At 38.3% G+C, this 13,614-nt stretch overlaps 1 protein-coding gene across 1 annotated transcript in view; it reads left to right on the top strand.

The window, feature by feature from the left end:
• The window catches only part of SLIT3 (slit guidance ligand 3), a 525,410-nt gene that overhangs the window by 412,700 nt on the left and 99,096 nt on the right, over positions 1–13,614 (top strand). The window contains exons 20-21 of the mRNA XM_042790009.1: positions 5,277–5,440; positions 7,695–7,827. Of these exons, the coding sequence (XP_042645943.1) occupies positions 5,277–5,440; positions 7,695–7,827 (297 nt within the window). The remainder of the gene's footprint in view (positions 1–5,276; positions 5,441–7,694; positions 7,828–13,614) is intronic.

Genomic DNA, 13,614 nt, shown 5'->3' with positions numbered 1-13,614 from the left:
AGGATTCAAGGTGTGATTTAGAAAAACATTTGAATTGCTTCAGCTGAAGTGGCTGAAAAATCTTTGAGGTTGCCAGCATCAGGCAGGATGACTGTATGTTTTGCTGTGTCATAGCCTAGTGCAGTGCACAGTATAAGTTCATGTAAAACAATCTCTGCAGATTCAGAAATGCAGAGCTTATCATACACTTCAGCTCCCTGAAGCTGCTTTAGTTTCACTAGAGTCTAGTTTTGTAAGAACAGCTTTCTTGGATTTCATTTAAACTTGTTAAATATCAGAAGAAATCTACCCGCTAATGCTTACATTTTCAGAAGAGCCTAAGAGGACAAAATACTCAACTCCTGCTGAATGTGAATTTGAAAATTGACATTTGAAAATTGCCACCTATTTCTGATAATTCTCTTATACTTCTCAATCCTTCTTTGAGGTATTTCCCTTGATTCTTAAATACGCTTACATGCTTCTTGTAGTGCGTCCATTTTAATAAAGTACAGACTGATAAATATAGAAAGAAAATCTGTTCTTTGTTTCCAGCTGTGAATGGGAACCCTGATGTTGCTGTTAATGGAAGTTGTCTGCTTACTTCCCTGCACGCTGCCTTGAAAATACACCCTAATTGTCCAGTCAAAATAAACTACTGGTGCTATTGCATTTCAGGTTTTGAAAGTATTCTCCATCATGTTTAAGAGAAGAAAGAAGTCTTGAATCTCTGCTATTTTGTTCTTCCATTTTGTTGTTCTAACTTTTCACCAGCGAATCAGTTATCATTTTGATGTTAGATCCATGCAGCCTAAAGAACCTAGACTTTTCTTCCATTTACTTTCTGTAGTCCCAGAAGTGTCCTTGAAATTGATGGACAAAGAGAGAAACACAACCAGATTATTGACTGTTTTCAAGTCACTGGTCAAAGCGAGTGGTCCTTTTTGAAAAGCTCGTTCTTGCTGTGTTGCAAGCAATGCCTGCCTGCCTCTGCCGCAATTGTGCTTCCTTCCATGGATCCCTTAATATCTGTGTCTCTCTGAATCAGTCTATAAAGTCCCTACCTTGTTTGCATAGAAGTGTCTTTGTCATGTTTTGTTAGAAGATAACCCATTTTCCTTTTTTTTCAGCTATGGATAAAGATTATTACAATTTCTAGCAACAGCAATTAAAGGTGCTGCTAATTAGAATGCATTGCTTTGGCACTGACTTATGATCATGTTGGTCATGGCAGGCTCCTGGCTGTGTCTTGATGAAAAAGTTTATTCTTTGACACGTTTTCACTGTGCATATTCTACAGGCAGAAGGTGTGCTTTTGACTTCTCTGGACATCAGCTTAAGGTCATAGAAAAATTTCACATATAAATGCAAAATTCGGATGTGTTCATTTCCTAGCAGTGCTCCCTTGTAGGTGGATATATTAGATGACAACACTACTGAAGATAGATAGTATGACTGTTTTTCCTGTTCAACCCACACTTTGTAAGTTAATCTGGCATTGCAATGACTTATTTTTGTATCTATTAATGTGAGCCAGAAATTCATATAAAGTTTAACATTTCCATTTTTATCTTGGCATATTTACAACACTAAAAAATATTGTTCCTTTTGTTATTATTCTTTGTGAGTCAGCCTCATTGATATTATCAAAACACGAACAGCTCTGAAAATAATGCCCTGACTAATGGTTTTCAGTAGAGGAAGAACATCTATTTTGTAAGTTGTTGGTAAAAAAATAGTTTTTTATTTGTTACTAGTCAAACTAGGTACTATAGCAACCTAAACTGAAGTGTGCTTGCACTTCTGCACAAAGAGAATTCAGTCCTTACACAGACAAGTGGGCATATTTACAAGCAGAACTGGTTTTCCATGAATTATTATTATAATAGCTGCATGGAGCTAATGCCAGAATGATAACAGGCTCATCAGAATGGCATGCAACTATTCTAGTATAAAAACCTGAATTCCAGAGTATATTTTCAACAATATCCAGTTGCATTTCGGCATATTTTTCTAACAGGTCACTAGAATCCATTTAAATAGTTAATATTCTATGGCTTCTTTGCAATTTTTAAGAGACACTTGTAGTAGGATATGCATATTTCATTCCTCAAGACTTCTATTCCCCCTTGATTTTAAATATATGTCTATGTCCTTGAGTAAACACTTCTGAATTTAATATTAGTATGATATCTTTGCTAAAAGCCTGATTGCTATGTTTCTGTTTGAGTGGTTAAATCACTGTGTTACGTGTAGGAACACTGATTAGTAATTATGAGTTTTTATAACAATTTGTCTACCCAACATTACTGTTTGTGGTTTAAGAACTCCACTTGAATAACCAGATTCTGGAATAAAGCTTTTGCAAATAATTGTCTTTTCCAAACTTTCAATTGCCTTTCAAGTGAAGTATGGAATCTCTTTTCCCTTGTGATACTTTATGGAGGGCCTTGTTCTTACATTTTTTTCCAATAGTTGCATCACAGTCTTGCCATGAAAAGAGTATGTATGTAGGGACATGTATGTACTTAATACCACATTAAAACAAAAAATCATTGCTCTGCAGTTGGACAAAGAACAAAATTCATGTGTTGCTGAAGTGGTGGGAAGACATATGTATGATGAAATAAATTAGTCTTTTTTTACCCTGTTACATGAATGTCAAAACTGTAGATTTGTATATTTATTAATTTTATATGTAACAACTTAATTCTTTCTTAGTTCCTGCAAAAAGCATGATCCAAATTCTAATCCAAGGATTTAATAAATTTTAGGTCATATGTTAACCTGTGTTTGCCAAGAAGAAAATGAGGGCTTGTGGATAGTTACTGCTGCTCAGCTAGTGAGCAGTAACACATTAAATCAAAGCAACCTCCCCTCTGCAGAAAGGGATAATTTCTATTTTGATGGGAGCATTTTGTAGATCAAATGTTTGAATGTTTCTGAAAGTTTTTGATATGTCTCAGTAAGATGCTCTCTAGATGTGCAAAATGTTCTTTACGTTCAGAGCTGCTGGTTTTCCAGAAACCTGATTATATACACCTGCTCTTTGTTTCCAATTGTGGATTATTTCATTATAAGGATTTGTGTCACGGAAGTTGTTCTGTGAATATGATCTCACCCTTTTCCATCAGTGGAACAAATGGCCTTTGACGCATTGGTTCACTTAGCATTGGAGGTTTGAACACACTATTCATGCCAAAGTATGTCAGTATGGAAAATATACAAGGCATCCTGCATGTGGTCTCATTATGGATTAAAGAAAATGGAAAACAATTCAGGAGGAAAGTAACTAGAATTAGAGTAATGCTTTCAATGTTTTTCTGCACATTCTGTCTGAAAGCTCCTGTGTAACCTGTTTGTTTTCTCACCTTTATACAGCAAGTTAGCCTTGCCTTTGAATCCTAGTCAGCATGAAGTAGCTTGAATATTTTCATTATTGAACATTATGCTGAGTTTTCTCCTCCCCCCCCAGCTCTCCCTCTCCACAATGTACAATAGTCTGTGCTAGATCCACACGTAATTACACACCCAGAGCTCCAGGCTAGCACAGTAATTGAAGTATGCTTTTTTACAATTCAGAGAGCAGCTGTAAATCATATTGTGGGTATGTGATGTTGGCCTAGAACCTATGTAATTTAGGAATGGGTTTGGGTTTGTTTTCTTGCTGCCACACCTCAACTGTGCCATATGTTTTTGTCTTCAGCACTATTGTTTTCTGGAGGAATTGCTTGGATGAAAACCTAATGTGATTTTGGCTACACATTTAGGTTTGTGAAAGTATGTTGCAAGTGAAGACTTATGAGGTCTTCAGCTACTACACTTGCATTTGAAGTGTCTGTTTCTTTAGGGCCTTACATTTTTTTGTTTTAAAGATATGCGATGCTTTAGAGAAATGTCATTATCGTCTTTTTTTCTGTACTACCAAAATAAGAACTTTCAGATAGATTCACATGTGATGTGTTAGTTTGAATACTTCATTTTCCATACATCGGGCTCTGACAGCTCATTCTTCTTTGATGAGGCAACCTCAGACTGAAGCTATTGTTTGTCCCTGTCTTTGTGCATAAGATAGTCAGCTGCCTTTTCTTACCAGGGATATCAGCCTCTTTTCTTCATCTCAAGTTTAGTCCTAAAAAAGCCTACACACAAATTATGGATAGGCATTTCAGTACAGGACTCCAGAAAAAAAAGTTTTTTTCCAAGATTCTTAGCATTAATTTAGTTAGCTTAGAAAGATAGTTGCTTAAAATAACTGTCACTTTACACTCCTTTCATTCAAAGGATCACAACCTATTAAGAAATAGAAATTACTTTTCTATACTGACTATCTATGTTACAGGTGCTCTACTGAGAAATTGCTATACATCTATGTTTTCATGGCTTGCAACAGGTTGGAGAGGGCTTTCCTTTCTTAAACACTGCTAACCCCAGTTACGTTAAGAATCAATCCCTCTCACAGAGGCTGTCAAATGAATGCTTTGGGTACTGTGCACCACAGCACTGAAGCGAGGCTGCAGCTGTATTTGAAAGATATTTCGGGAGCTGTAGTAAGATCTGATGCCGACCTCACAAAGTTCACAAGGCTGTAGAGCAGGTGCTTTTCACTCCAGATATACTGACCTTAGAAAGCTTCATAAAAAGTGGCTCAAGCTGACAGTGCTGCTTTATAGATGTATGTGTGTACATACAGAGTGCTATCCTTACTATTTCAGTAGGAAGCCCAAGTTGAGGTTGCCAGTGGCTCCCACCTGGCACTCGTTTGCGTGGGCCGTAACAGGCGAGTGGAAAGCACGAGTGTACTGGGGCAAGGAGCTGCGTGCTAAGGCAGCGTGGCTGTACGCACAGGGAGTAGGTCTGTGCTAAGGGCTAGTGGTGCTCACCTCTTCCATGGCATTCCCTGAAGTAATGACACTGAAGATCATGCATACGTGAGTGCACTGTGTGTGGTGAGTTTAGACTTGGGTGTGATCTGTAGCTTGGGTTAAAATCCACTATAAATAGAGCCCTGGTAGTGGTTACGTGTGTCTAAATAATAGTTGTAGCAGTAAGTAGTTTGGTTTATAAACATATGTAGATATATATATATATATATGCATATATATATGTATTTTAATTACAACCCTAGTCCTAGTATAAAACCTGCATAGAACTTGCCTGATCTGTAGACCAGAGGAGGAGCTCACAGAAACAAATGGGAGGAAAGCACTTGGACTTGGAACCTATCATCTTTCTGTAGTTATTTCAGTATTTTTGTATGTTCGTGTTCAATGCAATTATGTCTTGTTCCATTTCAGCAATTTGCTGGCTAACTCCTTTAATTGTAACTGCCATTTGGCCTGGCTGGGAAAATGGCTGAGGAAGAAGAGAATTGTCAGTGGAAATCCACGCTGTTTGAAACCCTTTTTCTTAAAGGATATTCCAATTCAAGATGTAGATGTTCAGGACTTCACCTGCGATGGTAAGAAAATCCATTTCGATTTGGCATTTATGGTAATGTTGGCACCTCCATTCCTATCAAGAAATACTGCATGGTAAACATTTCAGATTAATGATGAAGAAGACAGCCATCTAGAGCTGAAGATCATTGTTCCCTATCAGCAGTTTATTTTTATTCTTGCTTTCCAGTTTCTGAATTTGTACTATCTACACCTAAAAATAAGAATACATTTAGTATAGACAAATGTTCTGCTTTGTATAATCCTGGCCCTTCCTCCCACTTCCTTATTCATACACTTAGTTAACAGTCTGAGGCCAGTGGGAATGGTTCGTGCTTGGAAAGTCTTTTATTTTTGGATACTGTTCAGTTTTACCAATAGCAGGTATGAATACAGGGAAATAAAAAACCTTAGATATTATTTGAAATGACTCAGTGATGCTTAATGCTTTGCTGGGTCCATATAGGTTTAAAAAAAAAAAAAAAAAAAAAAAAAAAAAACCAAAACCAAAACCCAAAACCAAACAAACAGAAAACAAAAAACAAAACAACAAAAAAACCCCTGATGTTTCATTCATTCTCCAGGTAGTTCTTTGTCTTCTGATGAAGCAGACTTTAGAAAAAAATAGTAAGGATAAAAATTGACTGATGAATGCACTGCTAACTTGACTTATAGGCTGTGATTGCCTGTTAAGACCAGATATGCTGGAGCTGCAGTTAGTCATACCTCTAAAGAGACCATAGGAGTGATAGAAGTTTCCTACTTAAAGTAGAAAATAATTCCTGTCCTAGTCAAGCAATGTGGCAACAAGCCCAGGTGCTTGGGCTCAGAGCTCAGGGGACCCAAGTTTAGTCATTAAAGAATAATTCTCTTTTAGTTTGTGAGAAAAAAAAAAAAAAAATCCTGATCCACAAACTGACATTCCATGCTTGGGAGCTTTCTCTCTCATACAATCACTCTGATAGCCGCAGTGAATGGAAGGTGGATGGTGGCAGGGTGTAAAACACAGAACACAGGGGGAAATTGAATATGCTGAAGAAACATGCTCTTTCTGCAGGTTTCTGAAAGACTTTGAATTTTGGTTCCAGTCGTTAAGCTCATTAAGCTCAGTGGGGGATAAAGAGAAAAAAAATCTGCCCTGTCGGCTGGTCGTGCTTCTCCATCCCTCTGAATACAAATGATTCCCTACCCATACATTTATGGGTAATTGTGTTATCTTGTATCAGGATTTCCAGTCTTACTCTTTAATCTCAGTGCTCATGGGTACACCCAGCAGAGAGAAGAAAGAAACAGATCTGTCTCAATTAGTTCTTGAATCAGTTTAAAAAAAAAAAAAAAAAAAAAAAGGCAGCACATAATGACAGCTGGCTGTGTGCTCTTGGATTGCAGCACTGTGTCTGTGGGGCTGGTCAGCTCAGGCTGCCTGTACTCACCAACAGTTGTGTTGTTCCTCTCACTGTCATCTTCAGAATGTGCCACTAAGTGTTTCCTTTCGTATACGTCGTGATACTGTAGCCTGCATTTGCCTTGTGTTTTGCAAAGCCTGTTGCTTTTGGGGAAAATCCATGCTTTAATGTTCTTAACTTCAAAGAGTTGGTTTCTTCTGCAGAAACCCTATTGTTCTTCAATTACAAGATTTAATCTGCTGTTTATGGACCTTTGAAACCGTTTTTGGAGAAAGTAGATACTTTTATGTGTGCAACAGATGGATTGCCAGCAGTTGGAAGTATGCTGCTCAGTTTGTTGTTTGCCTGGTTATCCTTGTCAAAAACAATGAGTTTTTACAATTCAGATGATAAATGAAGTGCCAGGCTGACTTTGAAAAGTAAAAAATTAACATCTAAAAGCTGAATTTTAAAAAAAGTCTTCCTAAAGCAGAGTAGATAGTGAATCACATCTGTCAGGATTAACTTAAGGGCAATATTCTGGTCAGGTTCTCCATTTCAGCTAGTACATTGGGGGTGGGGGAAGGATTTGGGATTCGCATAACTGATTTTACTGTAATTTGCAAAATTACAGAGAATTAGATACTCGTTAGGAAAAAAAATACGTTAAAATATTGCTATTCAGTTTTTGAACTTTTGTTCCTGTTTGTTGCCTAAAGAACCAGTATGAAGGCAGGTAGATCTGTAGCCTTGAATCTACTTTAAAATATTGTGAACGTTATGATGGATTCGGGGATGTCCCTCCTTGGTCCATATAAGCAGTCATCTTCAAAGTGCATGACTTTGGGCTGTAAAGCTGACTTCCTAATACTCCATTTCTCTCCCTCTGTAGGTAATGATGAAAGTAGCTGCTTGCTTTCACCTCCTTGTCCTTCCCAGTGTACTTGTGTGGACTCGGTGGTACGCTGCAGCAACAAAGGGCTGCGGATATTGCCCAAAGGAATTCCCAAAGACGTGACTGAGTTGTAAGTTACCTTTTACATAGCTCCTTTCATGAGAAGTTCATGAAATTACATCATAATGAGGCTTTGTAGGTCCTTGGGGGGGTTGCCTTTGACTTTAGTGGCTGGTGTTTTGTGCTTTGGTGCTTTCCATATGTTTTGACCATTATTTTTATACTTACTTGTCCCTTGACTGAATACATTGCTCTGTAATGGGAACAGAGTTTATCTGTCCTTGTACCCATTAATTCCATGTGTAGGGAACAAATGCATATATTAGTATTGAATAATCCTGTAGTGCTTCTGAAAAACCTAAGCTCACAACAGGCAGTTTGAAGGGATGATGAAAATAAGTTCCTAACTTACGCAGCTGTGATCTAATTATCCTCTGAGGAGATTAAAAAAAAGAAAAAATAAAAAGAAAGCCAGTGGTAGAAATAAACAATGAATTCTTTTCTCCAAACCTCATGTAATGGCTAAAATAACGGATAATTAGATTAAATTGTAAAGTAAATTCATCATAGTTGAGAACCATCTTTCAAGTCATCTTTTTATCCACCCCCCGCAGTGACTTTATGGTGGGTATCAGTTCTTTCCATGGAAGTAAGATACACTCGGTTTAAACAGTTGGCAGCAGAAATACTGAGCTTTTCCCCTTTAGGTCCTTATTCAAATCTATCCCAGGTGAGTCGTTACTGAAACTTGTTACAATCTCATCAGCATTTCTGTGTGAAAGTAATTGATCGAGTTAGTTGGTATGTTCAGTGAATTTTGTAACAAATTAAAATCTGATTCTGCTATTTTTTAGAATCTAGTATTATTTTTACTATTTAGTAATAGGGCAGCTGATTAACGAGATACATGTCTTTTTACTCCCTTCACAGTGGGAGAATGGGGTTTCTACCAGTGTTATAGTCAAATACAAGACTTTGTTGCTGAATGAGGAGTGTACTGAAAGTGTATATGGTAACTCAAATTAACATGGAAATTTTGCATTAATGAATACATCCTTGGAACACTGTTAACCAAGGCATGGTTAATAGTGGTTTGAATTAAAAGCAAAGTCCTGGCCTGTATTCCCTTATATATTGCCATCAGTAATAAAAAGTCTGCAAGGTGGTTTCTGCTCTGTTCTTGTTCAGGTTTCATTGCATTCAAATATGACTTGCCAACAATAAGATATCACAGATGTTACTTTGATTTCCACTGCCACACTGAGGAATTTTTATGTCTAAATTTTGCATATTGAGTTTTACTGATACTATCTGATACACTGACAACGTATCTTTCACAAAAAGAGTGAAATTAATCTCACATTCTTGAAAACTGCTATATTTCTTAAGCTCTTTCTTGGCAAATGAGGCAATAGCCTGGAACAGAGCAGTTTGAGTTCATAAGAGTTTACGTGACTGTCTTCTTCAGCAGGAGCCTCTTGGCTGTGCAAGCCTCTAGTTCGGCTTTCTGCATTCAATCCAGAAATGTGTCAGCAGAACACAGTCAGCCATGGACTGGCTGGCTCTGAATATTTCATGTTCTGCAAATATAACCTTGAATCTGTCCCAGCTGTCTCAAAATTCAATCCTGATCTCACTCAACCAACATAAACTGAGCTCCTTATTTGTATGTATAGCAAAAGATGAGCTGCAGGTACTGCAGCTGAAAATTTCATGTGTTTGTGGAAACTGTGAGAAGAATGAAATAAAAAAAAAAAAAAAAATCAATCTTACTTGCCTTCCTTCTGCTTCCATATTGAGATAAAGATGTTGCCCATAATCTAAAATGGATTATATCATCTAGGTCCCAAGTTGCCAGTGTGAACCTAAGTATTTTTATTGTTCTGTGTTTGAGAATTGTCATTGCTGCTGTGGTAAACAGCATCTCCTGTGGAACCCCACCTCGTGCCTCATTTTCAGGACAGCTAAAACTTGGCAGAGAGAACCCAATAGCTTCCTGGGCACAGGGTAAAAGAGATTTCTCTTGTTCCATCTATTTACACTCCTCACATCAAAATACCCCCGTTTCCCTAAGGGATGCCTAGATGCTTTGAACTGTGTCCTAAGGCTGGCATATCTTCTTAAAACTGTTTTGTTTCTGGGGTAGCAGTGGATATCTGTTTAGCACTTGAAACAGGAAAGCGCCTCAGTTATGTGCTACAGAAGAAGTCGTGGCTTTAGCATGGCTAGAGAGAGCCAGCGCAGCCCCCGGGGCAGGGACACCTTCGCCCTTCTCGCTGGTACAGCGCTCACGGATGCTCAGAGAGATTAAAAGCCCTTCCCCCGTGTTACTGCAACCCGCGCTGCCTTTCTGCCCTTCCACGCTCTCGTGTCAGAGACCTCTGGGCAGTGTGCTGGGGCCTCGGTGCTCCCACCAGGCACCCACACAAACCCACGGTCACTAAGGACAGAGGGCAGGCCAAGGAGAGGACACGGCTGTAAGGAGCCTCTTGTCCTGGTAGCCCACAGCTTCCCGCCTGTGGGAGGCCTGAACGGTGATATGATGCAGGGGAACATTTTAGTGGAATTTTTGTGAATGCACCACTCTAACATTTATAAACTTCCATTATTGATGTATTCATTTACAAGGCACATTAGCTGCAGTGCTTTCTATTAAGATCCAGTGTGTTTTTATGCAACATGGTTTAAGAACTGACGTGTATCTAGATGAAGTGGTCTGCTATGACTGAATATAGCCTTCCCAGAAGTTCTTTTAAATTAAAATAGTCTTAGATATACTCTTAAAACAGGAAATCTTTCATTGTAACAGGTATTAAATAGCAATGTGCAAAAATTAACATACCTCTTGCACAGGGACATAGGGAAAATGTTACCTTTTCCTGGGTGAAATTTCACTGTACCTAAACTCAGCAAAAAGATCACCGGCAATGTTTTATTATAGTGGACTGGAGACATAGGCTCGTTCCTTCCAACTTTCTTCCTGAGTTTCTGTTTTGGAATTGTATATAGACAAAACATGTGAAAACCATTATCTCCTTCGTATTTAGAGCTTGGAATGACAGGAGACATCCCTGTGTTTGGTTTGTACCACCCCTGGGAGGAGGGATTACCTTGGCAGGGAAAGCTTCCATCTAGAATAGAGTTGAAAAGATCACTCAGTCTCCTGGCTTTTTAGAGGGATGATGATGCAAGAAATTTCTATTTCCCAGCTATTCCTTCACAAAACGCCATCATCATGGGCAAGCCTTCTTTCAGCTTCTTGGGAATAGGGAAATATTATGTTGTTTCTTGCAAATTCCTTTGCTGTATATTTACGTACTGCCTGCATTTTTTCCCACTGTTTGCCTGCTCTGAAGAGAAACCTCAGATTTTTGAACATACTCGTTTTTCTAGTCCAGATGTTCAGAAGTAAAATGTCCATGCAATGAGCTAGTTTGGAACTTAGCCTCACTGCTGCTTTGTGTTTTAGGCTTTCCTTTTCTTCTTTTTTTTTTTCCCCCAAATCTGCTTGAACGAGATTTCCCATGCTCTTTTTCCTTTTCCATATTACCTCAGTGTGTGAACACTAGTTTTTTCTTTTTTTCACAAAAGTATAGTCTATTTCTAATAAAGTCTTATCTGACAGCATCCAGCTGCTTTTATGGACCTACAGCAAATAATATTTTGCACTGGGGAAAAACATTGGAGGCAATTATATGGACGGCGTGTGCATAAGCTGTAACATAATGAGCATGGTGTATTTTAGAATAAATATGTACTAATCATGTCGTCTCTGGTCTCCAAATGTTGTCATGACAATGAGCTATATGATAGCACTGATGGGATTGTTAGGAAAACCTGCATCCATACATCATTGTTAGTGATTATTTTTCTTTCCATTTATATTAATGCATATTAATATTTGCATTACTTTTGCCATTTCTCTTTCTCTCCTCACAAACCTTCTCCCTCCCGTTTGTGTTTTTTGTTCTGCCTGTTAGGTTCATTTAGCCTGCAAGCTCATTCAGTACTTGGCACGACAATTTTCGCAAGTGGCTGACCCGCTTACTAGCAGAGCGATCCCACTGAACTGTTTTAGCTCTTTATTCCCCACCTCTAGTTTGCCGCCTGTTGCTGCCTTGGCCTTAGTATGGCACCTTTATTCAGCTGAATCTCCAGTTGCCAAGGTGATTTTGACAATTGCTTCCCATACATTTGCTGCCACATCCACTCAACCCTCCTTTCCATCTTCCGATGCACTTGTGATTTCTCTTGGCTTGTGACTAAAAATACTGGCTCATACCTGGGCCATGCAAATTGTTGCAATAAATATGTGTAAGCAGTTAGTTATGATACATGTAGAATATTGTAGTGCCATTTCTCAGTATGCCTGTATTGCTGTTGATCGAAGAGGTACCTCTGAAGTGAGATATCTGATGAAAATCATCTGCTTGAGAATGCAAATGCTTTTGCTTGTCTGGCAATTTGCGCTATTTTATACACTGACCCTTAGCACAGACTTCAGAGAATTTCCCTTTGATAATAAAGGAGAGACACAATTTAGATCAAAGCTTAGACTTACATGGTCTTGTGTTATAAAAGGTTTTACAGCCTGCTTAATTCACTGTGGAGGAAAATTCTTCCACTGACAGAATGGATAGTTCCGTAGAAGGATATTTTAGTTACAGCTGCATTTCATTTAGTTACTTAAATCTGCATTTCAAATCTGATAGTTTAAAAAAGTAAATAGCATCAATACTATCAAATAATGTGTTCAATAACTGTTGAAGTTTGAGTACTTATCGGAAAAGTGACTTTAGCACTAACTGAGACTAAAGGTAAGTTTAGCTTTAGGGCCTTCACTTTACTTTCAAACACAGCCATGTTTCTGTGTGTCAGACCTGTAAGTTGTGGTCTGATATACAAATACAGCAAAATCCAGAGTCCAAATCTGCTAAAACTTAAGGAAGTTCAAGATCCAAATTTGTACCTAGATCCATACTTGAATTTTGTTTCTTCTCAAGAAACTGTAATTGAAGCTCTTAAAATTGACGCTTTGTGGATGTTTCGTCTTTCACAGTCCAATTCTTTTCTAGACCACCATTTTTAGGAAATGAAACTTGCCTCAAGATTTTAGGATATTGGGTCTCTGCATTAAAAAGTTTAGACTATAACTTAATTATAGAGCCTTATAAAATTGTCAAGTATCATCTTTTTTGTAATGTATCATACTATATGAGCTATTTAAAGAAATTAAAGGAAAGGCTTTGTGCCTTTTCAGTTACTGCCTGAGAACTGATTTCTCTCTCCAGTTTCTTCTCTTAGCACAGATTGCCGCTGAGATCTTGACTTTATGGCTGAATAGACATTGCAGTACAAAAAAGGTTCCAAGTGATTCAAATCGTTACATGATGCTTTGGCACCTTGTGCTGGTTATATCACCTCCAATCCAAGTGGTTTCAGTATAAAAATAGACAAGTTGGAAAAATAACAGCTGTCATCTTTTATGCATAGTTTTAAATTTTTTATGTGTGGTGTTAGTGTGTGTGGAAGGTGCTGGATGAGCCCTGGAGCTGCTGCAGGCACTGGGATCTGAGAGCTGGCGCAGTTGGTGCAGGCACGGAACGAGGCACGGCCCCGCAGTGCCGGCCATCCTGGCCAAAGTGTTACCTGTCGCCAGAACTCAGTCGTGTCTTAGAAAAAGTCTTTGCTAGTAGATAGCAGGTGGCATTTTATGAGAACGTGAACACGTGTTTTGGTTGGTTGGTTGGTTGGGTTTTTTTTTTTTCAATTTTGGCTCTGGTAATTGCTTGTTGGTTACAAGTCATTATTAAGACTTTAGGATTCCCGGCAACATTCATGGGGTAGAAAACGATTT

Source organism: Tyto alba, unplaced genomic scaffold (genome assembly GCF_018691265.1).
Source record: "Tyto alba isolate M040663 unplaced genomic scaffold, T.alba_DEE_v4.0 Super-Scaffold_17, whole genome shotgun sequence".
In the NCBI taxonomy this organism is placed as follows: Eukaryota; Metazoa; Chordata; class Aves; order Strigiformes; family Tytonidae; genus Tyto; species Tyto alba.
The sequence above is the reverse complement of the archived record's forward strand: the minus strand, read 5'-3'. Positions and strand labels throughout refer to the sequence as shown.